This window comes from Salvelinus alpinus, chromosome 8, assembly GCF_045679555.1.
Source record: "Salvelinus alpinus chromosome 8, SLU_Salpinus.1, whole genome shotgun sequence".
In the NCBI taxonomy this organism is placed as follows: domain Eukaryota; kingdom Metazoa; phylum Chordata; class Actinopteri; order Salmoniformes; family Salmonidae; genus Salvelinus; species Salvelinus alpinus.
This window is the reverse complement of record NC_092093.1, coordinates 65306926-65334051: the sequence shown is the minus strand read 5'-3', so window position 1 is coordinate 65334051 and position 27126 is coordinate 65306926. Positions and strand designations below refer to the sequence as shown.

The window sequence follows — 27126 nt, the reverse complement described above, 5'->3', positions numbered from 1 at the left end:
AATGATGACAAACTAAAATCGGCGTCAATATTACCACTGCGCTCGAGTCATTACACCAATTGTTGTTGATAAAGAGGCCCGCGCCTCCCCTTCCTCTACTGTCCTGTCCACTCGGTGAATGGAGAATCCATCCAGTTGGATAGCCATTGTCCAAAAGCCATGCTTCAGAAAAGCATAGAGTTTAGAGAGTCCCGTTGTTAGCAAATCCGCATTCGAACGTTATCCATCTTACTATCAAGTGACCAATAGAAAGGAGGGAAGAGGTGGCCGGTTTTCCCTTCGCCTTAATCCTGGCAGGATTCCCCCTTTCTTGCCACAAATGCCAGTGTTTCCTCTTGGATACCCCGAAAATTGGGTCGGAATTACAGAAAGAGCCCAGGGCAGATGAGTCAAAGTCGGAATTGGGGTAACTGCTGATCTTATGTTCAAAAGTTCCTGTTGGTTATAAGAAATGATAGAAGATACATTTTGTGAATATAAAGTACAAATAAATGCCAAAATAATCACCAAATAGCAAAGTTGGGTCAGAGCTTGCGGTTTCAATTACCAGTTGAGAAATAAAAATAACTATTTTTAAATCATGCACCAAACCGTTTAACGCGATTGCATTTAGAATGGTTGTGCAATGAATGGGTTTATAAAAGCATATGTTTTACTCCAGCAACAATCATCTGAGAAGCTGCAGGAGAAATCCAGCTCAAAATTGGCTCTGTATGCTGGTCGTGTGATAGTTGTTTTGGAAAAATAAAATGCATGATGACTAACGAAAATACAAAGGCCAATTTAATTCCACAAAATTATACACATTAAAACTTCTTACGGCTGAGATCCCGTTAACGGGATCGACTTGACAATAGCCAGTGAAAGTGCATGGCGCCAAATTCAAACAACAGAAATCTCATAATTAAAATTCCTCAAACATACAAGTATTTTACACCATTTTAAAGATAAACTTGTTGTTAATCCCACCACAGAGTCCGATTTCAAAAAGGCTTTACGACGAAAGCACACCATCTGATTATGTTAGGTCAGTAACTAGTCACAGAAAAACACAGCCATTTTTCCAGCCAACGAGAGGAGTCACAAAAAGCAGAAATAGAGATAAAATTAATCACTAACCTTTGATGATCTTCATCAGATGACACTCATTGGACTTCATGTTACACAATACATGTATGTTTTGTTCGATAAAGTTCATATTTATATCCCAAAATCTTAAGTTTATATTGGCGTGTTATGTTCAGTAATGTTTTGCCTCCAAAACATCCTGTGATTTTGCAGAGAGCCACATCAAATTACAGAAATACTCATAATAAACATTGATAAAAGATACAAGTGTTTTACATGGAACTTTAGATAAACTTCTCCTTAATGCAACCGCTGTGTCAGATTTCAAAAAAACTTTACGGAAAAAGCACACCATGCAATAATCTGAGTACGGCGCTCAGACACAAAAACAAGCCATACAGGTACCCGCCATGTTGTGGAGTCAACAGAAGTCAGAAATAGCATTATAAATATTCACTTACCTTTGATGATTTTCAGTAGAATGCACTCCCAGGAATCCCAGTTCCACAATAAATGTTTGTTTTGTTCGATAAAGTCCATAATTTATGTCCAAATACCTCCTTTTTGTTCGCGCGTTTAGTTAAAAAATCCAAATTCATGACGCGCAGGCCAGACGAAAAGTAAAACAATTCCATTACAGTTCGTAGAAACATGTCAAACGATGTATAGAATCAATCTTTAGGATGTTTTTAACATAAATCTTCAATAATGTTTCAACCGGAGAATTCCTTTGTCTGTAGAAATGCAATGGAACGCAGCTAACTCTCACGGGGTGCGCCTGAGTGAGCTCGTGGCACTTTGCCAGACCTCTGACTCAATTAGCTCTCATTCCCTCATCCTTCACAGTAGACGCCTGAAACAAGGTTCTAAAGACTATTGACATGTAGTGGAAGCCTTAGGAAGTGCAATATGACCCCATAGACACTGTATATTGGATAGGCAATGACTTGAAAAACTACAAACCTCAGATTTCCCACTTCCTGGTTGCATTTTTTTCTCAGATTTTTGCCTGCCATATGACTTCTGTTATACTCTCAGATATCATTCAAACAGTTTTAAAAACTTCAGAGTGTTTTCTATCCAAATCTACTACTAATATACATATCTTAGCTTCTGGGCCTGAGTAGCAGGCAGTTTACTCTGGGCACCTTATTCATCCAAGCTACTCAAAACTGCCCCCAGCCATAAGAAGTTAACCTATAGACCGATAAGCATGATGGTGAAATGTATTAGCATCGACTGGTATTTCAATTTTTTTCTTCCGGTCATTTTGGCCGCAGCAGTTCTACTTAACGGCTTACATTTTATTTTGCCAGCTAATGGAAACCCTGGTGTGTGTGTGGTTGTCTCCAGTCATCAGGTCTCTCCAGGAGAGATGTATGCAGGTTTAGAGAGGGTTAAGCAAGGGAGAAATACTACTACACTGATCCGCAGCAAACATCAGATCAGACGGCTGGAGTCCTGCTTTGTACTGCAAAACATGAAGACCACTTTAACCCAAGCTGCCCTCCCGATGACATTAACCAGCACTGATTAACCTCAACCCACACACACCCTCTGTACAATCAAACATTAACTCAGCCCAAATCTAACCCCCATTTCACCTCCATCCATCAAACACTCACATTCACACACAATCACTGAATTAAAACAAAAAGAGAGTATGCTTATAGTGAGAAGCCTTCAAGGCAGGGTTCCAGACTGACCACTAAGCCACATTTTGAGACCCTGTAACTTGGCTGTGCAATTTTTAAAAATGTATTGGTCGCATCGGTGCGGGCTTCACATTCATTCACCTCACTCAAAACGTCCTAATTTTTAGGAGACTAAAATCATGATTTGGTCACACAGTGAAGTACATCACCCTCATGATTCCTGTAATGAAAGAGTCTTCCTGACTGTCCCTGTCTCGCTGGGGACTGCTGCTGTGTTGAGTGAGCCACTCTCTCCTTTCCCGGGAGGAAGAAGTGTTCTGATTGTATAACATTTTTTCATCCAATTGCTGGGAACACACAGCTATCCTGTTGTCACAGATGGAGAGAGGATGTTCTCAGTTTCTGTAGATATACTTTTTATTTCTCAACTCTCAAATATGAGCTCAATAGCAACTAATCAAAACAAATTTGATTTGTTACATTATTTGTAAAAAAACAGGTGTAGGCTAACAGTGAAATACTTACTAGCGGGCCCTTCCCAACAATGCAGAGTAAAAAGAGAAATAACACGAGGAACAAATACAATAAATAATGATGATAACATGGCTATATATACACACAGAGTACCAGTACCGAGTCCATGTGCAGGGGTACGAGGTAATTGAGCTAGATATGTACATATAGGTAGGGATAAAGTGACTAAGGATAGATAATAAACAGTTACAGCAGCGTATGTAACAAGTCAAAAGAGTTAGTGCAAAAAGGGTCAAATGCAGATCGTTAAATAGTTAACCAATAGCTACCCGGACTAACTATGTAGCAGTTTTATGGCTTGGGGGTAGAAACGGTTCAAGGTCCTGTTGGTTCCTAACTTGGTGCATTGGTACCGCTTACAGTGCAGTAGCAGAGGGAACAGTTTATGACTTGGGTGGCTATAATCTTTGACAATTTTTAGGGCCCTTCTCTGACACCGCCTGGTTTAGAGGTCCTGGATGTCAGGGAGCTCAGCCCCAGTGATGTACTGAGCCGTAGGCACAACCCTCTGTAGCGCCTTGTGGTCGGATGCCAAGCAGTTGCCATAACAAGTGGTGATGCAGCCAATCAAGATGCTCTCAGTTGTGCAGCTGTAGAACTTTTTGAGGATCTGAGGGTCCATGACAAATCTTTTCAGCCTCCAGAGGGGGAAAAGGCGTTGTCGTGCCCTCTTCGCGACTGTGTTGGTGTGTGTGTGGACCATGATCATTCCTTAGTGATGGTGAAACCGATGATCTTAAAGCTCTCGACCTGTTCCACTACCGCCCCGTCGATGTGGATGAGGGCGCGATCGGCCCTCTGTTTCCTTTAGTCCTCAATCAGCTCCTTTGTCTTGTTGACACTGAGGGAGAGGTTGTTGTCCAGGCAGTCTCTGACCTCCTCACTGTAGGCAGTCTCATCGTCGTCGGTGATCAGGCCTAACTCTGTTACGTCGTCTGCAAACTAAATGATGTTGGAGTAGTGTGAGGCCACGCAGTCGTGGGTGAACAGGGAGTACAGGAGAGGACTAAGCACGCACCCGAGGGTCCCCCGTGTTGAGGGTTAGCGTGATAGATGCGTTGTTGCCTTCCCTCACCACCTGGAGGCGGCCCATCAGGAGGTCCAGGATACAGTTGCAGAGGAAAGATGTTTAATCCCAGGGTCCTTAGCTTAGTGATGAGCTCGGAGGGCACTATGGTGTTGAACGCTGAACTGTAGTTAATAAACCACATTCTCACGTAGGTGTTCCTTTTGTCCAGGTGGGAAAGGGCAGTATGGAGTGCAATAGAGATTGTGTCATCTGTGGATCTGTTGGGGCATTATGTCAAGGTTACCTTGGCATTCTTGACCACAGGGACTATGGTGGTCTGCTTGAAACATATGGGTATTACAGACTGGGTCAGGGAGAGGTTGAAAATGTCAGTGAAGACTAGTCAGCGCATACTCAGAGTATGCGTCCTGGTAATCCGTCTTGTGAATGTTAACCTGTTTAAAAGGCGTTACTCACATCTGCTACGCAGAGCGTGATCACACAGTCGTCTAGAAGAGCTGCTGCTCTCATGCATGGTTGAGTGTTGCTAGCCTCCAAGCAAGCATAGAAGGTATTTACCTCATCTGGTAGGCTTGTGTCACTGAAAACCTTGCGAATGGGTTTCCTTTTGTAATCCGTGATTGTTTGCAAGCCCTGCCATATCCGACGAGTGTCAGAGCTGGTGTGTAGGATTTGATCTTGGTCCAGTATTGACGCTTTGCCTGTTTGATGGTTCGCCGGAGGGCATAGCTGGATTTCTTATAAACTTTGATATAGGAAGCACACATAATGCGCATTGCATAGGCCTCATTGGGCGGTAGGCTACAACTGCAACGTTATTTTTGGACATTAAAATGTACTGTTATATTAATACATGGCTACTATCAATCAATGGGTATTATCTTTAGAGTTAGTTTCCACTTATTTAGGCGATGAATTACCCCCAAATAAAGTAGCCTATGATATTATGGCACAAAAAGATGCACGCAAATTCACCTTTATTGAAATTGTATTTATTTGAAAGTTTATTTTTTAAATATTTGTTATATCTGAAGCCCTATTTTAACAGTAAAATATAACAATAGTATAGTCTACTCAAAATGCATTACAATCACTGGATTAGGTTGCACATTAAAATACTTTGAATCACAACATCATAAGATGATGAAACAACTTATTTCTTCAATACCATCATAGTAGACTATTACATGTTTTAATAAAGCACTGTGAATTTACTTTATAACATAAGCCTACTAATTTTTTATATTGTGTGATGCCGCGGTAACAAATTGGTGCGACCAAATCATGGGCTGGTGCCAGCAACTGAAAAACTGTAGCACCAGTACCAACTGGAGAAAAAAATAATCTGGAGCCCTGCTACAAGGGGAATGTCCTCTGTATGGAAAAGTTGTAATGTTGTGAGAAGAATGTTTACGGGGCCAAATGCAGGGTACTGTGCACAACTCGCTATTCAGATAGGATGACATTTGTTTATTGATTTATTTGGATTCATTATCATTTGTTTTATTATTATTATTGTACATCATTGTTATTATTGTAGGCCTATTTATTCATCCAAACCAAGTCTTTAAATATGAAAAATGTGTTGTTTCATTCCGTTGAGACATTTGTTGGCTACATTAAGCTTGATGTCTTTTTAATTGTGTGCTCCGTATTTAGTTTAAGATGGGTTATAAGTAGGCCGTTGTAAAATAAATAAATAAATATCCTTAGCCCATTGCGGTCATTTGTTGGGTATGGTAGGCACTATCCTTTCTTGGCAATTGCTGCAATATAGCCTGTCCAAAACTTTTGAGAAGGCTTAAACCGGTTCACAAGTGTTTTGTTCATTCTCTTGAGCCAACCTTCTCTTGCCAAATTAAGTTACAACTGTAATGTTGTGTTTGCCGCAATGAAACATGCTGCTTGTATTTTCCCTATAAACAATATCTTGACTTACACTATATAGTGCATTCAGAAAGTATTCAGACCCCTTGACATTTTCCACATTTTGTTACATTACAGCCTTATTATAAAATTTACGAAATTGTTTTTTTCCCCCTCATCAATCTACACACAATACATCACAGTGACAAAGAAAAAACAGGTTTAGACATTTTGGCTAATTTATTAATAAAATAAAAAACTGAAACAATCACATTTACATAAGTATTCATAACTTTACTCAGTACTTTGTTGAAGCACCTTTGGCAGCGACCACAGCCCCGAGTCTTCTTTAGTATGTTGCTACAAGCTTGGCACTCAAGACGGCAGGTAGCCTAGTGGTTAGAGCATTGGGCCAGTAACTGAAAGGTTGCTGGATCGAATCCCCGAGCTGACAAGGTAAAAATATGTAATTCTGCCCCTGAACAACCCACTGTTCTTCGGTAGGCCGTCATTGTAAATAAGAATTTGTTAACTGACTTGCCTCATTAAATAAAAATATAAAAAATTTTATAAAAGGACATTCAGAGACTTGTCCCGAAGCCACTCCTGCGTTGTCTTGGCTGTGTGCTTAGGGTCGTTGTCCTGTTGGAAGGTGAACCTTCGCCCCAGTCTGAGGTCAGAGCAGGTTTTCATCAAGGATCTCTCTGTTCATCTTTGCCCCAATCTCTGCCGCTGAAAAACATCCCCATATCATGATGCTGCCACCACCATGCGTTGTGCCTTTTACTGAGGAGTAGCTTCCCTCTGGCCACTCCACCATAAAGGCCTGATTTGTGTAGTGCTGCAGAGATGGTTGTCCTTCTGGAAAGTTCTCCCATCTATACAGAGGAACTCTGGACCTCTGTCAGAGTGACCATCAGGTTCTTGGTCACCCCCCTGACCAAGGCCCTTCCCCGATTGCTCAGTTTGGCCATGCGGCCAGCACTAGGAAGTCTTGGGTGTTCCAAACTTTTTCCATTTAAGAATGATGGAGACCACTGTGTTCTTGGGGACTTTCAATGCTGCAAAAATGTTTTGCAGATCTGTGCCTCAACACAATCCTGTCTCAGAGCTCTACGAACAATTTCATTCGAGCTCATGGCTTGGTTTTTGCTCTGACATGCACTGTCAACTGCGGGACCTTATATAGACAGTTGTGTGCCTTTCCAAATCATGTCCAATCAATTGAATTTACCACAGGTGGACTCCTATCAAGTTGTAGAAACATCAAGGATGATTAATGGAAACAGGATGCACCTGAGCTCAATTTCAAAGGATCCGAATACTAATCTAAATAAGGTATTTTTGTTTATTATTTTTAGTAGATTTTCAAATATTTCTAAAAACCTGTTTTCGCTTTGTCATTATTGGGTAGTGTCCAGATTGATCAGGGGGAAAAATAATTTAATCCATTTTAGAATAAGGCTGTAAAGTAACAAAATGTGGAAAAGGGGAAGGGGTCTGAATACTTTTCCAATTCACAGTATATACAAAAGTATGTAGACACCTCTTCAAATGAATTGATTCAACTATTTAAGCCACACACGTTGCTGACAGGTGTATAAAATCAAGCACACAGCCATGAAATCTCCATAGACAACATTGGTAGTAGAATGACCTTACTGAAAAGCTCAGTGACTTTCCAACAAGTCAGTTCATCAAATTTCTGCCTTGCTAGAGCTGCCCTGGTCAACTAAGTGCTGTTATTAACTAAGTGCTGTTATTGTGAAGTGGAAACATCTTGGAGCAACAACAGCTCAGTCGCAAAGTGGTAAGCCACAAAAGCTCACAGAACAGGACCGCCAAGTGCTGAAGCGCGTAGCGGGTAAAAATCATCTGACCTCGGTTGCAACACTCACTACCAAGTTCCAAAATGCCTCTGGAAGCAACATCAGCACAATAACTGTTCGTCGGGATCTTCATGAAATGTGTTTACATGGCAGACCAGCTACACACAATCCTAAGATCACCATGCGCAATGCCAAGCGTCGGCTGGAGTGGTGTAAAGCTCACCGCTAATGAACTCTGGATCAGTGGAAACGCGTTCTCTGGAGTGATAAATCAAGCTTCACTATCTGGCAGTCCGACAGACGAATCTGGATTTGGCAGATTCCATGAGAAGGCTACCTGCCTGAATGCATAGTGCCAACTGTAATATTTGGTGGAGGAGGAATAATGGTCTGGGGCTGTTTTTCATGGTTCAGAATAGTGCCTCTTAGTTCCAGAGAAGGAAATGTTTATGCTACAGCATGCAATGACATTCTAGATGATTCTGTGCTTCCAACTTTGTGGCAACATATTGGGGAAGGCTCTTTCCTGTTTCAGCATGACAATGACCCCATGCACAAAGAGAGGTCCATACAGAAATGGTTTGTCGAGATTGGTGTGGAAGAACTTGACTGGCCTGCACAGAGCCCTGACCTCAACCTCATCGAACACCTTTGGGATGAATTGGAACGCCTACTGCAAGCCAGGCCTAATCGCCCAACATCAGTGCCCTAGTTCACTAATGCTCTTGTGGCTGAATGGAAGCAAGTCCCCGCAGCAATGTGTCAACATCTAGTGGAAAGCCTTCCCAGAAGAGTGGAGGCTGTTATAGCAGCAAAGGGGGAGCAACTCCATATGAATTGCCCATGATTAAGGAATGAGAAGTTCAACGAGCATACTTTTGGTCAAGTAGTGTACTTTTGATATTACCCTAATAAAGTTAAAAAACTTTTGTGAAGGTTTGGTGTGATGTGGCTATTAGCCTATTATACTGCAGGCCTATGATATGAATGCAGTGGGAACATGTGCTTCAACTGACTTCGACAGTTGAACTTGAGGTGAGGAAGAATGTTTTAGGCCTACCAGAGTCCTATAACAATATAATGCTCATCTTTATAAAAAATATTCTAATTGAAAATGAATGAATTTGCCTCCTTCTGTACACCTATATCTGTATAGCAGACACAGTAGCCTATGTGACAAGTATAAAGAAATGCATGTCGGTGTCGTAGCATGCCACCGGCATATCTCTCTCGCTCTCTCTCTCTCTCTGTGGCTAGGCCTAAACTTCTCTTCCTTTATATATCTTTTTTAAAATATTAATATAATAGAGCCAAAAGGCCTATGCATGCAACGCCCTGATTCATTTAGTGCTCACATTTCATAGCAGCTGAACCGTGAAGTGGATAACTATTGTTTTAGGAAAGTAAAAACCAATAAAACAGGCTATACATTTTTGCATATGCTACAAATTGAAACACAAAGATGGGTTTTTGTAATTAGTTTTAAGGACACGTAAACGTCTCATTTGGCCAATATCCCTCGTTTATTGATGGCCCTGGCTGCGTTGGTGGACACTGGACGGCCTAATGGGTTACGCACCCAATGCATATGGATGACCAGTAAACTTCTCAAATGTCCAATAAATTTAAATCTTCCCGGTCATTAGTCTGGCGCAGAAAACTCACACACACTCACACATTTAGCTACAAGTGAGGAAGGGAGAAGAAACATCGAGAGAGCCTATAGAACAGGAGAAGAGCCTATAGAACAGGAGAAGCACCTATAGATCCGGTAGAGGTCAATGAAACACAGACAGTGGGGGTTAGGACGACGCCGGATTGGCGCACATTCAACAAATCTGACAATCTGAAATCTAACAGAGTGGATAATCATCAAATCCATCATGATTGATGTATTGTAACAGGCCCACAAAGTGGTAACTAAAGTCTGACTTGGATATACTTGCCAATTTACGCTGCATAACATTTAGAAGTTGTTCCTTTTCAAGTTTAGAAGTGACTGCTAAACGCTAACTCCCGCTCGTATAAGCTGGTAGCATAGCTAGCATACAGACATCAGTGGTGTAGTCAAAGTCGTTTCTAACTGTAATGAAGTTGATTGGTGACGATGACATGAACATGTTTTGGGGTTGAAATCCATACAAGCATTATACTACGATTTTTACCATAACATACTGTGAAATACACATAAACAATAGCCTGAATGTGGGCTAATTTTGCTGGGGATTTACATTGTTTGGTTTGAGATCTTTATCACATCTACAGAACAGGAGAGAGCCTACAGAACAGGAGAGAGCCTACAGAACAGGAGAGAGCCTACAGAACAGGAGAGATGGAAAGAGAGAAAGAGATAAGCTGTAAAGAGGAATGAAAGAGGACATGGTAGAAAAATAGAGAATAAAGAAGGTGAGAGAAAGAATAAGGGGAACAAATATGGTGATTATGAGGGATAGAGAAGAAAGAGAGAAGGATGCTAAGAGACATTTCCTGCAGCAGAAGGGAACTCCAAAGCATTGACTCAGTTGCCAAGCAACAGAACACAAGATGAAACGCACTTCAGTGTGTGTGTGCTGGTTTGTTTCACACACACACACACACACACACACACACACACACACACACACACACACACACACACACACACACACACACACACACACACACACACACACACACACACACACACACACACACACACACACACACACACACACACACACACACACGTAGTGTAGTCCAGCAGGGTTCATAGCACTCTAACCCTCCTCTCTTCTCTAACAGAGTCTAATACAAGAGCTACTAATTGCCTGTTCAACCCTCCTCTCCTCCCCTCCCCTCCCCCTCTTCCTTCCATCTATCCTCTCATGTGCTTTTCTGTTCCCTCCCTCCCCTTTAACCCCACCTTCTCTCCAGCGCTGAAACTCAATACTCTCCAGTGATTTCCTCTCATCCTTTCCTTTCCTCAGCTGCTTTAGGCAGCTCTCTATTTAGTCGTCCACAGTTATCAGTCTCCACCATAACATTACACAGCTGCTGACACAAAACACTGATAGAATTAGTAATGAAAGACAGTAAGGTAAGTGTGTGTGTGTCCTACCGGTGCCAGAGGGAGTAGAGGTGACTCCGTGACATGGCAGACTGCCGTTCCTCAGTAGGGAAGGAGAATTCTGGATCCCAACGCTAACACCAACACCCAGCAGACCTCCTCTCTCTCCTACTCTCTCTCCTCCACCTCCTCCGGGCCGGCCTGGCAGAGCGCTGGTAGAGGAGGGGGACGGCGAGGCGGATGAGGTGGAGCAGAGAGAAGAGGAGGGGAGAGGTAGCGGTGCTGTGTGGTGCTCAGGTCCGTCTGTAGCCTTGCCGTCCGGAACACTGAAGCAGGGTCCGTATCGGTTCCTCCAGTTTCCTCTCTTCTTCTTCACCCCTTCTTCTCCTCCTTCCCCCATACTTGGCCCAGAGGAGGAGCCAGCAGAGGAAGAGGAGGATGATGAGGGGCGTTTGTAGCCGGCTGTGGAAGCAACGTTCCCCGTCGGCTCGCTGTGAGAGTTCTCGTACAGTTTAGCGCCAGCTACGCCACCAGGAAGTGACATCATTGATCCGAAGGTGCTGAGCGAAGCCATGCCCTCCGAGGCCGTGACCTCACTGGGCTTCACTAGGCAACGGCTGAATGGGGGCGAAGAAAAGGAGTCCCCACCTCCGGAGCGTAGCAACGGATCAGAGAAGCCCAGGAAGTCAGATGTGGGAGGAGTCAAGGTGGAAGACGTCTTATTGGACAGCAGGAGAGCTGTGAGAGAGAGAGGAGAAGCTGTTTGGAGACTAAAAAACACACAAGCTAGGTTTCCAGCCAATTGGCGACAGATTTTCATGCGAATATTCTAAAATATGCATACAGAAAATATGCACATTTTCCCACCAGTGGTGTTTCCAAACAGAATCAATGCGTGATGACAGTTATTTTTCGCTTAAGTTTTCATGTTCAGAATAAACATAGAAAAGTTCAATGTGTTTGCATCACATTTTCAACTCTACCGATAGTTTTGTCACAAAAACTGTTGAGTGAAATAGCAAATGTGCCTACTCTGGCACGTGCGATCTAATTAACAACAGTTTGCAGATACAGTGCGGGTAGGCTAGTGTACATGATGACTATTTACAGGTCAAACAGCAGTCAAGCATGGATCATCATGTTACCAGAATAAGACCCTCAATATTTATCAGAAAGGAGCATCACCGACACCGTGCACTTTCACCACCCTGTGAAGTTCATCTTTTATTTAATCTGTAGCCTAATAAACTGCATGCTTTCCTGGGTCGTAGGAGGACCACACGCCATATCGTCGCATGACTCCAAGTTTACTTCCATATGATGGTTATTATATCAATATTTGTGCATAACGGTGTTTTCACCGTCATTTCTCACATTTATTTTACCCCCACAAAAAAAAAACACCATGTTGAACAAACAAATGATCTGTCGGCATTTATAAAATGACACCGAAAATTCCTGTATCCATCACAGCTGTAGTTATTTTTTTGATAGAGTATGACTTTACTCACATAAAAACTGTGGATGGAAAGGTGGTTACACACACACACACACACACACACACACACACACACACACACACACACACACACACACACACACACACACACACACACACACACACACAGATATGATAGTTATTATTTGCTTTCTTTCCCTCAGTCTCCTGGACTGTGACACTGTTTCCCCACTAGATGCCACTTACAACACGTCAGACCTCCAGACTTGACCCCTCGAGGCTGACACACACACACACGCGCTGCCACAGGGGGCCGGGTTCAGGGACACTCATGGCATCTGAACGCTTTAGTGTGTGTGTGCGTGGCGGAGCACACAGATTACAGCAGCCAGGGTCTAGCCAGGGAGACTTATCTTGGCCATACGCTAACTAACTCTGGCACTCTGGACAACATCCAACAACTGTCAGAGACAGGCACGCCACAAACACGCGGACGTAAACAGTGCATCAATCTCACCTTGATGAAAGGTTCCAGTGGAGGAGGCGGCAGTGGAGGAGGTTGCCGTAGTGACCACAGCAGAGGGGAGGGACTTCCCAGGTGTGAGGGACTTGCGTCCGCGCTGAACACCAACCCCTTGGCTAATGCTCTTCTTGCCCTGTTTGACCTCCGACCCCGGTTTGCCTTCTGACCCTGTGGGGGGGCTGTCCTTTAAACCCCCGGAGTGCACCGGCACTTCCTGGAAGTTGGCGGTGGTGAAACGGGCAGCGCTGTCATCCAATCGCTTTTGAGAGGAGGCGGGCATAGCGGAGACTCCCCCACCACTGCTGCTGCTACTGTTGTAACTCTGAGAGAGGGATGAGGAGAGGAGAGGACAGAAGAGACGAGAGGAGGAAGGGGAGTATGAGAGGTCAGTCCTGCATAATGCCTAACAGAGCTAGTCAATGTTCATTTGACATTAAACCCACAGAGTGAGACGGAAAAAGAAAGAGAGGGAGGAGAGGAGGAGTGAGCTCACCTTGTCTGAGGCAAGCATGAGAGTTGAAGCGAGGGAAGGGGAGAGCTCTAGAGTCTTCTTGTGTTTGGGTTTGTGTCTCTCCCTCTCTTTGTGTTTCTGAGGAGAGAGAGAAGGAATGGATGAGCGTTACGGAAGGACAAGAAAGCGGAGGATTAGACAGATGAGTGTCTGGGTTGCTCTGGTCCCAAACCTTTGGCACTGCTTCTGAAAGAGAAAATGAGAGCGAAAGAGAAGAGAAAGAGAAAACTGATCTTCAATTCACAGCCCCAGTCTGAGGTGAAAGGATAGTTATACTGCAGTGCTTAAGACAGAAAAAAAGAGATTAAAATCTACAGACACTTGGTTTTCTGTCTTCTTGGTGAGAGATTCTACCCAACCAGATCCATGGTCTAAACACCTTAGAACTCAATTTACACCCTTAGCTACACACACCCTCACTCCTCTCACCCCACAGGGCCACACCACTGGCAGGTGTGAAAATATGCAGTGATCCTGTGAGACAACATGAGACTTAACATGCTACCGACAGACAGCACCATGACAACCATCGACCCTGGCCCCAGCATCCTTCCATCTTTCCCCTTTTCTCTCCACCAACCCTCTCTCTACCTCAATCCCTCTGTTGTCCTCCTGTCTTTTTCTTCCCTGTAGCTACCAGGGTGTGTCAAGGCTGGTAGGTCATTGTAGCTAACTATACGTGTGTGTGTGTGTTTTTAACAGGGTAGGTTCCCGGGGATTCCCTTGTTGTTTCTCATTAACATTCCAGCGGTAGGTGTTGATGGACAGAGTTAGGCTGAGAGGGTCAAATGTCCAAACACACACACATCCACTTGTTCGCTTTGTACACTTGGAGAGACTCCCTCCTTATCAGAGCTGGAGACACAGAGAAAAAAGGGAGGGAGGGAAGAGGAAAACAGGGTAAATAATCCTCCCCAGCCTGGCAGGAATTCCCTTGGGCAGTTTCCTGCAGGCCCTCTGACCAGCCGGTGTGTGTGTGTTTCTTGCAGACTGTATGAGCGGCCTGTGGAAGGAGGCTTTTAGCCCCTTGTTATTTGGCTGCAGGGTTTGGGAATAGGTAGGCGCGCACGCACACAGACACACACAGATCTGAGCCTTCTGACCTCTGACCCTGGAATGTGTAGGGGGTAGGCGGGAGGGGGATGGGTCCTCTTGCTAATGCAAATCAGGCTGTGTGACAAAAGCCAGGGCAAGGAAGGGAACTAGACAAATGTGTTAACTCTGCTTTTTTCACACCATCCTCAATGCTTCAATAAAAGTATCACCCCCAAAAAACTGAGTTACAGGCTCACGCATGGGTCATATTCCAGTTGACTGACCATGTAATACAGGAGAATGCTCAAGGCACTCACATGGTATCGTGACAATGTTAGCTAAAAACTCAAGATCTCGAAAATATAATGTTCAGAAAATCAAATTGGCTTTTGCAGTCCAAAATGAATACAATAAAAAAACTACCTACAACTGAAATACAAAAAAAGCAGGCAATTATTATTATTATCCAATCAGAAAAACACAATGAGGTGAAGCAACAAGGAGTAGGTCAATCGGGTGAGGGAAACAGACTTATGGAGTGGGTGACTTCCCCTAAAGTCATAAAAGAAGAGGATACATGGCCAGAGACCATGGTCCTGTTCATACACCTTAAAAAGGTGAGCTCAGAAACATGACATCAAAGATAGTGGAGCAACATCCTGCTTACAGCCATTAACAACTAAATTCTTATCGACCGAGACTCATATTTATTGGCTCTACTCATTCCGGGCCCTCCCTCACTTGATGTGATACCCAACAGAGGCATTCTCTGCAGTTTAAATGCTTATTGTTGATTTATGGAAGCAGGAACTCCCCATACCGTAAACAAAGACGTCATATGCCTGGGTCTACCTTTAACCATGCACTTTCCTTTTTTCCTTCCTATATGTAATCACTGATCTAATATGGTTGGATAGGTGATTACACCTACAATGTCATGTCAGATCAGTGGTAACTAAGGAAGGAAGGATGCATGTGTAAGGTATTAGAACAGGCCCATTGCCAGAATAGAGAATCGATAACACTGGACAGAAAACCATACGCTCTCTCTCACACAGTAGTGGCGTAGTCGGATGAGTGTATGTCACTAACAGGACCGTGACTGATTAACTCTGACTGGTTTATAAAGTGTTGGTTTGAGACCGAGATCCCTGGTGTCTCACATGATCATTCTAAGGACCTAGGACAAGGGTGTCAAACACATTTTTTCCCCAGAGGGCCGCACGTACATTACATATATTTCTTCACCGTTAATATGAAAACAAAACGTGGTCTATCCATCGCTTTGTAATGTTTGATGCTCCCTGACTGTCTAGCTTTAGCTTCAATGACTGTTAGCAAGTTGGACAGAGGAGACTATAATTGTAGGTTCATTATCATTTCTACACAGTTTCAAATTTGATTTTGTCATTTCAATGTTGATCGAGATCGTTTTTCTCTGGGGGAAAAAATAAATACACTGAACATCTAAAACTTTTCACCGGTAGTGTGTGTACACACACACACACACACGTCAAAAGAAAGAACACACCTACTCATTCAAGGGTTTTTCTTTATTTTTTTACTATTTTCTACATTGTAGAATAATAGTGAAGAGATCAAAACTAAGAAATAACACATATGGAATCATGTAGTAACCAAAAAAGTGTTAAACAAATTAAAATATATTTTACATCTTAGATTCTTCAAATAGCCACTCTGACTTGATGACAGCTTTGCACACTTGGCATTCTCTCAACCAGCTTCACCTGGAATGCTTTTCCAACAGTCTTGAAGGAGTTCCCAAATATACTGAGCAATTGTTGGCAGCTTTTCCTTCACTCTGCGGTCCAACTCATCCCAAACCACCTTAATTGGGTTGAGGTTTGAGGTGATTGTGGAGGCCAGGTCATCTGATGCAGCACTCCATCCCTCTCCTTGGTCAAATAGCAATTCCATAGCCTGGGGTGTGTTTTGTGTCATTGTCCTATTGAAAAACAAATGATAGTCCCCCTAAGCCCAAACCAGATGGGATGGCATATCGCTGCAGAATGCTGTGGTAGCCATGTGGGGTAAGTGTGCATTGAATTCTAAATAAATCAGACTGTCACCAGAAAAGCACCCCCACATAATCACACCCCCTCCTCCCCACTTCACGGTGGGAACAACACAAATTTGGACTCCTCAGACCAAAGAACAGATTTCCACCGGTCTAATGTCCATTGCTCGTGTTTCTTGGCCCAAGCAAGTCTCTTCAAAATTGGTGTCCTTTAGTAGTGGTTTCTTTGCAGTAATTCGACCATGAAGGTCTGATTCACGCAGTCTCCTCTGAACAGTTGATGTTGAGAAGTGTCTGTTACTTGAACTGTGAGAAGCATTTATTTGAGCTACAATTTCTGAGGCTGGTAACTAATGAAATTCTCCTCTCCAGTAGAGGTAACTATGGGTCTTCCGTTCCTGTGGCGGTCCTCATGAGAGCCAGTTCCATCATAGCGCTTGATGGTTTTTGCGACTGCACTTGAAGAAACTTTAAAAGTTCTTGAAATTTTCTGGATTCACTGACCTTCATGTCTTAAAGTAATGATGGACTGTCGTTTCTCTTTGCTTATTTGAGGTGTTCTTGCCATAATATGGAATTAGTATTTTACCAAATAGGGCTATCTTCTGTATACCACCCCTACCCTGTCACAACACAACTGATTGGCTCAAATGCATTAAGGAAAGAAATTCCACAAATTAACTTTTAACAAGGAATACCTATTAATTGAAATGCAATCCAGGTGACTAGCTCATGAAGCTGGTTGACAGAATTCCAAGAGTGTACAAAGCAGTCACCAAGGCAAAGGTGTGGCTACTTCCAAGAATCTCAAATATAAAATATATTTTGATTTGTTTAACACTTTTTTGGTTACTACATGATAGTTTTTCTATATACCAAATCTGGAGTCAACCTGACTTATTTATTTGTTTTTTTAATTTAACCACTAGGCTACCTGCCGCTCCAAAATGGTTCATGAGAAGAATATCTTTAAAGTATTTTTAGCTAGCATATGTCCCAACGTGCATCTGTTAGGTATATTTGAATCCATTTTTTATTTTAAATCAAAACCATTAAAGTCTGACGTATGGTTCATGAGGAGATGATGATTGCAGATAATTTTGAGCAATAGCGTTACATATTCAAACAATGAGTTGTTAATAGTTTTCTTTAGATATCAATACCAAATTCCGTGTGGTTCATTTTAGGGACGTCCATGATAGCTATGACAAGTTTCAAGTTGAAAGGGCACTATGGAGTGGATTTAGTGGTTTAAATGGACACATACCTTTTCGCCATCTTTTGACTAGTCACTTAGCTTTTCTCAAACTAAGTTAAGACATGTACCATGGGCCTACATAATGGTGTCATTTGGTCCTAGTGTTCATGAGAATGTATTTTAGCTTTGCTGTGAACCCCTAAATCACTCAAGCCAACTAAATTAGCTAGGGCATTTATATCCTTAGCCGTGTCTCTGTGCTGTGTGTAGTTCCCTCTGTCTACAATGTGTGTGGTGTGTGTGTGGTGTGTGTGTGTGTGTGTGTGTGTGTGTGTGTGTGTGTGTGTGTGTGTGTGTGTGTGTGTGTGTGTGTGTGTGTGTGTGTGTGTGTTCAGATAGAGGGCGTATGGTTGCTGTGTCCGTCACAGTCACGTAGAAATAGAGATACTAGATGTTGGGGCCACCTTACCTTGTCGTCTTGGTGGTCAAGGAGTTTATCCGAACACTGAGAGGAAGAGTCACTAAGGCTCTGAGCCCTACTACCTCGGGCCCTGCTCCTTCGCTAAAAGGTAGAGAGGAACTTCACGTTACTACAGTAGACCCAAGCTATATAAATACATGAAAGCTAACAAACAAAAAAATACTAAAAAATAGACGGACAGAAGACCTAAGTTAAATAAAGACCAAATTAATAAATAAATAAAAGCTAAATATAGGGTTTAATTAATATAGTAAAACAAAAATATTAACAAAGACTGATGCAAAATCAAAAAAAGACTGCTCCAAATCACCATTTCATGACACAGACAAATAAATGCATCTCGTTCTATACCACACGCACACTGAAGGGACCCTTCCCCTGTTCTACCTCAGACGCAATTAACCAGCAACAGACTATTTCAAGTTGACTAGATTTACCACCAATATACTCAATTAAAACAAACGTTGAGCTAGACCCATTCTTGTCTACTGTAAGAAAACATTAAATCGAGCCTCCCGAGTGGCGCTGTCTAAGGCACGGCATCGCAGTGCTGGAGGGGTCACTACAGATACGGGTTCAATCCGGGCTGTGTCGCAGCCGGCCGCTACCGGGAGACCCATGAGGCGGCGCACAATTGGCCCAGCGTTTTCTGGGTTAGGGGAGGGTTTGGCTGGGATGTCCATGTTCCATCGCGCTCTAGCGACTCCTTGTGGGGGCCGGGCGCATGCACGCTGACTTCAGTCGCCAGCTGTATGGCGTTTCCTCCGACACATTGGTGCGCTGGCTTCCGGGTTAAGAGGGCAGTGTGTCAAGAAGCAGTGCAGCTTGGCGGGGTCATGTTTCGGAGGACGCCTGGCTCTCGACCTTCGCCTCTCCCGAGTCCGTACGGGAGTTGCAGCGATGGGACACGATTGTAACTACCAACTGGATATCACAAAATTGGGGAGAAAAATGGGTAAAAAGTACCAAATAAATAAATAAAAACACCAACATTATTTTTGACCACAAAGAGGAGTATTAATTTCAAAACATCAAAATGTCACTAGTCCCAACAAGAAGACAAATCCTATAAACGTCATTCATCAACCCATGTGACGTCTTATGAAATCCCTTCTAATAACATTGGTTTGTCTGTCCTTTATTCCTCATGCGTTTCTCATCTCCTCTATGCTGTACCAGCCTAATTACATCAGGCCATACAAAGCCATTCCACAGGTTCAATAGAACTACAAGCATTTATTTTCATGCGTGTGTATGTGTGTGCGTGTGCGCTGAGCAATTATTGCTTTTTGAGGATGGTTCGGGTTCCGGTTCAGTTATTAAAAAATAAATTGAGGTTTTCGATTTAGTGTAGTTGTATTTTTTCTACATTAAATGCATTATGAAATAATGACATTAAAATTATGAGCTTTTTAATGGAAATTCCAAAGCAAAAAATGGTCAACATTCAGTTGACAAAACATTGAAAACATTCCATTGTCTCTGTCTGGTCCACATTGGGTAGACATCAATAGAAAATGAGGAAATTACTATGTAATAATAAATATTTCAGTTGTGTATATTACTTAGCTTTTATTTGATGACTATTATTTTTCATTCCTTAAATGCATCATCTCATCTCTGCTCAGGCAGTAGCAGCCAGACAACCAACCATCTAACGTTATCTCTGTGCTCCTCATATGGTACGGTCTTTGACCAATTTAGCTAGGCAAGCAGCTAGCTGGCTATAACTAGTAGCTGCCTAAGCTATAACTAGTAGCTGCCTAAGTAAGCTGAAGAGCTGTCTGCCAAAATCATTTTACCAGTTCTTCAAAGTACATAAGGCATACTTTCAAGACTGCTTATTACCAACTACTACAACTATCAATCGAGCAGAACTACCTCTATCCCTCTTGTCGTTGTGTTTATTCCTCTCCCATGTGGTCTGTGTGTAGGCTATGCGTCTCTGTCCAAGCCGGGAAAGAACAGGCGCAATGGATTATGGTCATTGTAGTTAATTACCATGTTTCTCCTCTGAACTAGGTAGAATATTTGCCTAATGAAAAATACAACTCCCTTCAGCCCAGCATCCCACATAGTTCTTGATTTAATTTCTCATGTGAATTTGATTTCTCAATACAGAATTGTGCGTTGAGCTCACCCGCCCCAAAAAACAGAATGGAATTCAAGTAATTGAACCGACGTCGGTCAATTAGTTGTTTAATAACCCAGGGGGGGAAAATGTGTGTGTGTATTTTCCCCCCTGACGGATGGTAGGGGTGGAGCACAAAATCTTCAACACAGCAGGGGCTCTAGCTCCAAAGAGCTCTGAGTGAGTGAAAGAGGTAAAGAGAGAGGGAGAAAGTGTATGTAAGTGAAAGCATTTATACGGTGTCTGTGTGGAATGGTGTGTACTTATGTGAATTGGAAAGCATCTCTTTGCCCACTTGTAACCCTAACCCCAGTACCCCTCACCCTCTCCCAGCCCCCAAATTCTAACCCAGCATGGGCTTAGCACACAGAGAGCAGGGGAGTGGAGGGGACAAAAGGCCTGGGAGGCAATGCTGATTAGATGGGGGTTGATGGGAGAGGGAGACAGTGGGGCTGGTGGGGGAGAGGGGTGGGGGAGAGAGAAGTGCTGGAGAGGGGGAAAGAGAGGAGAGGGGTGAAAAAGGAGAGGGAATGTGTTGATGGTTGTAGGGAGAGAGAAAGGGGCTAGAGGAGGTATAGACGAACGGATGGCTCCAATTTCAGCAGTTGTAATTGGCAGAGGAGAAGAATGTCAAGTCATTTAAGAAAGGAAAGTTATTCCCCAGTGTGTGTGTGTCCATGGCGTGGAGTGCCAGTGTGTGTGTGTCCATGGCGTGGAGTGCCAGTGTGTGTGTGTGCATGGCGTGCCAGTGTGTGTGTGTCCATGGCGTGGAGTGCCAGTGTGTGTGTGTCCATGGCGTGGAGTGCCAGTGTGTGTGTGTCCATGGCGTGGAGTGCCAGTGTGTGTAGAGGAAGTGCAGGCCTTCAAAAAGCTTACAGTGCTGTTCTGACAGAGAGGGTTGGGAAGCAAAACTAGATTCCAGGTCTTTGAGATAAGACCACTCTTCTTCCCCCAGCACAGTAAGAACGTTAGAAAAGTGAGACAATACAGACAGACAGACAGACAGACAGACAGACAGAGACAGAGACAGAGACAGAGACAGAGACAGAGACAGAGACAGAGACAGAGACAGAGAGACAGAGAGACAGAGAGACAGAGAGACAGACAGACAGACAGACAGACAGACAGACAGACAGACAGACAGACAGACAGACAGACAGACAGACAGACAGAGACAGAGAGAGAGAGAGAGAGAGAGAGAGAGAGAGAGAGAGATCTTACCAGTTTGCTGTAGTGGTACTTGCAGTAGCCACAGTACTTGACGTTGTCTGCGTCCGACCCTTGCTCCTCACACAACAACCCAGCAAACTGGGCACTGAGGAGAGGAGAGAGAATATGTATCAAGAGAGAGAAGGGGATAGAGAGAAAAGTGAAAGGAGAAGACATAAGAGACAAAAGATGATATACACTGAGTGTACAAAACATTAGGAGGAATGTGATTGTCATTAGGACTTGATGCAGTGGTACATGATTGATTTATCCATGACGTCTGTATGTTTCCGCAATTGAAATGTCGGCGTGTCTACGTCAAAACGTGTTCTTTTATGGTGTGTCTATGTCTGTAAGTTGTTACAGTATGTCTGATATTTGTCTCAAAACATTGTCCCCTCCGCTGATGTCTTGGTTGGACCAGGTCTCTCTTGAATTTTTTTTTTTATCTCAATGAGACTAATCTGGATAAATAAAGGTTAAAAAAAATCATAATTAGGAGGTCCTGCTCTTTCTATGACAGACTGACCAGGTGAATCCAGGTGAAAGCTATGATCCCTCATTGATGGAACTTGTCCACTAGATGAAGATGAAGGGGAGGAGACAGATGAAATAAGGATGTATAAGCCTTGAGACAATTCAGACATGGATTGAGTATATGTGCCATTCAGAAGGTGAATGGGCAAGACAAAAGATTGTGCCTTGGAACGGGGTATGGTAGTAGGTTCCAGGCGGACCAGTTCGAGTGTATCAAGAACTGCAATGCTGCTGGGTTTTTCACGCTCAACAGTTTCCTGTGTGTATGAAGAATGATCCACCACCCAAAGGACATCCAGCCAACGTATAGGAAGCATTGGAGTCAACATGGGCCAGCATCCCTGTGGAACGCTTTCGACACCTTAAAGAGTCCACGCCTCAACGAATTGAGGCTGCTCTGAGGGCAAGGGGGAGACTCAATATCAGGAAGGTGTTCGTAATGTTTTGTACAGTCAGTATATTACAAACAAATTGTAGGTATTTGGATGAAGCTCACAATGTAAACATGTGTTAATGAAGATGTAGGTATTTGAATGTGGCTCTGGCTCACCATGTGACATGGAAGGCTTGTCGGCAGCCATGTTTGTTACAGGTCATGCAGGCTCCGGTGGCAGCTTTACTCTCTCTGCCCTGGTCCTCACAGATATAACACTTCTACACAGAGGAAAAAACAGTCACACACAGAAATGTAGGGACTCAAACAGACAGAGTGAAGTGTGTGTACCTTGTTGTAGCGATCGTGGGGTACAGACTGCAGTACGATGGGTTCCATGGTGGAGACATTAGCAAACTCCACTTCTGGGATGTAGAGGGCACACACCACATGGGCCCAACCTATAAAACAAACAGAGAACAAACATCAGCACACACACTATTACCTATTCAAACACACACCACTTGGACCCAACCTGCACACAGAGGGTAGAAACAAACAAAATCCCTTTCCATTTTAATCGTGTTAGTGGGAAAGGGAAAGGTAGCTGACGAACTAGAGCAGGAATGGGGAGTGGGCCAGTTAAATGACAAGTCGGATGGTGGTGAATAGTATCTCCCTCCCTCTGTTCTCTCTCTATTCCAGGAACAACAATAAGATTCAACTTACAGTTGAACCCCTGCCCTGCCTTTGACCTAGCCGGGGGGGACACACGGGGGATGAGAGGGGGAGGAGGAAGAGGGTGTAAAAGGGGATGTTGTTTTGAAGTCCCTCCAAGAATCTGGCAGAGGACTATAAAACAGGCCCATAAAACCATACAGTCTCCATACTTACAAACAGAAATTTGCATCCTGCAGCACTAATTCCAAAACGTTTTGGGACAATGTAAAGTCCATGGAGACTAAGACCACCTCCTCTCAGCTGCCCATTGCACTGAGGCTAGGAAACACTGTCACCACCGATAAATCCACAATAATCGAGAATTTCAATAAACATTTCTCTACGGCTGGCCACGCTTTCCACCTGGCTACCCCAGCCCCGGCCAACAGCTCTGCACCCCCCGCAGCAACTGGCCCAAGCCCCCCCTGCTTCTCCTTCACCCAAATCCAGACAGATGAAGTCCTGAAAGAGCTGCAGAATCTGGATCCCCACAAACTAGCTGGGCTAGACAATCTGGACCCTCTCTTCCTAAAATTATCCGCCATACAATCTGGTTTCCGAGCTGGTCACGGGTGCACCTCAGCCACACTCAAGGTCCTAAACGATATCATAACCGCCATCGATAAAAAACAGTACTGTGCAGCCGTCTTCATTAACCTGGCCAAGGCTTTCGACTCTGTCAATCACCGTATTCTTATCGGAAGACACAACAGCCTTTGTTTCTCGAATGGCTGCCTCGCCTGGTTCACCAACTACTTCTCAGATAGAGTTCAGTGTGTCAAATTGGAGGGCCTGTTGTCCGGACCTCTGGAAGTCTCTATGGGGGTTCCACAGGATTCAATTCTCGGGCTGACTCTTTTCTCTGTATATATCAATGCTGTCGCTCTTGCTGCGGGTGATTCTCTGATCCACCTCTATGCAGACGACACCATTCTGTATACATCTGGCCCTTCTTTGGACACTGTGTTAACAAACCTCCAAACAAGCTTCAATGCCATACAACACTCTTTCGAGGCCTCCAACTGCTCTTTAATGCTAGTAAAACTAAATGCATGCTCTTCAACCGATCGCTACCCGCACCCGCCCGCCTAGCATCACTAATCTGGACAGTTCTGACTTAAAATGTGTGGACAACTATAAATACCTAGGTGTCTGGCTTTAAACTCTCCTTCCACACTCACATTAAACATCTCCAATCCAAAATTAAATCTAGAAGTGGCTTCCTATTTCGCAACAAAGCCTCCTTCACTCATGCTGCCAAACATACCCTCGTAAAACTGACTATCCTGCCGATCCTTGACTTCAGCGATGTCATTTACAAAATAGCCTCCAACACTCTACTCAGAAAAATGGATGCTGTCTATCACAGTGCCATCCGTTTTGTCACAAAATCCCTATATACTATTGTGACCTGTATGCTCTCGTTGGCTGGTCCTCGCTACATATTCGTCACCAAACCCACTGGCTCCAGGTCATCTATAAGTCTTTGCTTGGTAAAGCTCCGCCTTATCTCAGCTCACTGGTCACGATAACAACACCCGTAGCACATGTTCCAGCAGGTATATCTCACTGGTCATCCCCAAAGCCAACACCTGCTTTGGCCACCTTTCCTTCCAGTTCTCTGCTGCCAATGACTGAAACGAATTGCAAAAATCACTGAAGTTGGAGACTTATACCTCCCTCACTAACTTCAAGCATCGGCTGTCAGAGCAACTTACCAATCGCTGCAGCTGTACACAGCCTATCTGTAAATAGCCCATCCAACCAACTACCTACCTCATCCCCATATTTGCTTATTCATGTTTTTCTGCTCTTTTGTACACCAGTATTTCTACTTGCACATCCTCATCTGCACATCTATCACTCTAAAACTAGATGACAATATCCAAATAATGCTTGACTTGGTATAGGTACCCCCTGTATATTGCCTCATGATTTTTTATTATGTGTTACTTTTATATATTTGCTTTACCTTTATTTAACTAGCCTAGTCAGTTAAGAACAAATTCTTATTTACAATGACTGCCTATACCGGCCAAATCCGAACGACCCTGGGCTAATTGTGCACCGCCCTATGGGACTCCCAATCACGTCCGGTTGTGATACAGCCCGGAATCGAACCAGGGTCTGTAGTGATGCCTCTAACACTGAGACGCAGTGCCTTAGGCAGCTGCGACACTCGGGAACCCATTTCCCATATTACATTTTTTACTTTAGTTTATTTAGTTAATATTTTCTTAATTCTGTCTTAAAACGGCATTGTTGGTTAAGAGCTTGTAAGTAAGCCTTTCATGGTAAGGTCTACTATACCTGTTGTATTCGGCGCATGTGAAAAATACAATTTGATTTGATCTATAGTGGTGAAGACAGTAGTACAACTGACAACTTTACCAGGACATGGACTTGCTAATGTCAAGGTCTTTCTAAAAGCCTCATCTCTGATGAAGCAAGCTACATGATAGTGTTTGCCTAGCTAGCTACATGCCAAATGAATAGGTACGTTCACGTATCTGAAATGACATGATTATTGATGTTTACTGACCATATGAAGCAGTTACTTGCTGTATAGATGATAGAGCTAAATGTGTTTTGCAAGAAATAATGTGGACACCTGCTCGTCGAACATCTCTTTCCAAAATCATGGGCATTAATATGGAGTTGGTCCTCCCTTTGCTGCTATAACAACCTCCAATTCTCTGGGAAGGCTTTCCACTAGATGTTGGAACATTGCTGTGGGAACTTGCTTCCTTTCAGCCACAACAGCAATAGTGAGGTCGGGCACTGATGTTGGGCGGTTAGGCCTGGCTCGCAGTCAGCGTTCCAATTCATCCCAAAGGTGTTTAATGGGGTTGAGGTCAGGCCCATTAAACACGTTCCTCCACACCGATCTTGACAAACCATTTCTGTATGACCTCGCTTCGTGCACATGTAACGGATGTGAAATGGCTAGCTAGTTAGCGGTGGTGCGCGCTAATAGCCTTTCAATCGGTGACGTCACTTGCTCTGAGACCTTGAAGTAGTGGTTCCCCTTGCTCTGCAAGGGCCACGGCTTTTGAGGAGCGATGGGTAACGATGCTTCGTGGGTGACTGTTGTTGATGTGTGCAGAAGGTCCCTGGTTCACACCCGGGTCGGGGCGAGGGGACAGACTAAAGTTATACTGTTACACACATGGGGCATTGTCATGCTGAAACAGGAAAGGGCCTTCCCCCAAACTGTTGTCACAAAGTTGGAAGCACAGAATTGTGTAGAATGTCATTGATTTCCCGTCACCCCCGCACCTCTCTGATTCAGGAGAGTTGGGTTAAATGCGGAAGACACATTTCAGTTGAAGGCATTCAGTTGTACAACTGACTAGATATCCCCCTTTCCCTTTCTGTGAGCTTGTGTGGCCTACCACTTTGAGACTGAGCCGTTGTTGCTCCTAGACATTTCCACTTCACAATAACAGCACTTACAGTTGACATGGGCAGCTCTAGCAGGGCAGAAATTTGCCTTACTGACTTGTTGGAAAGGTGGCATCCTATGATGGTGTCACATTGAAAGTAACAGAGCTCTTCAGTAAGGCCATTCTACTGCCTATTGTTTGTCTATGGAAATTGCATGGCTGTGCTCGATTTTATACACCTGTTGTGGCTGAAATAGCCGAATCAACTAAATTGAAGGGGTGTCCACATACTTTTGTATTTATAGTGTACGTTCCATCCATGTTTAGTCTTCGCTGTGACCTCCTGGTGAACCCAGAGAGGATCCTCCTCTCAGCCCTATTTACCCAAGCCTGGCTCGCCCCCTCATAAACACACACAACAGGCAGCACACATCCCATTAATGAGACAAAATAAGCATTGGCTAACCACAGAACCTTGTTAGAGGCCAACAGCCTGT

The 27126-nt window shown here is 43.7% G+C and overlaps 1 protein-coding gene across 6 annotated transcripts in view; it reads right to left on the bottom strand.

Moving 5' to 3' along the window:
• The window catches only part of mllt10 (MLLT10 histone lysine methyltransferase DOT1L cofactor), an 84187-nt gene that overhangs the window by 34817 nt on the left and 22244 nt on the right, over positions 1-27126 (bottom strand). For 4 of the 6 annotated variants that reach the window (XM_071414732.1, XM_071414736.1, XM_071414735.1 and 1 more), the window contains 7 exons: positions 22875-22984; positions 22701-22804; positions 21626-21719; positions 18262-18354; positions 13504-13599; positions 13005-13332; positions 11080-11766 (listed from right to left, as the gene is read on the bottom strand). In XM_071414732.1, coding sequence (XP_071270833.1) covers positions 11080-11766; positions 13005-13332; positions 13504-13599; positions 18262-18354; positions 21626-21719; positions 22701-22804; positions 22875-22984 — 1512 coding nt within the window. The remainder of the gene's footprint in view (positions 1-11079; positions 11767-13004; positions 13333-13503; positions 13600-18261; positions 18355-21625; positions 21720-22700; positions 22805-22874; positions 22985-27126) is intronic. The other 2 variants (XM_071414738.1, XM_071414739.1) reach the window with 1 other exon arrangement.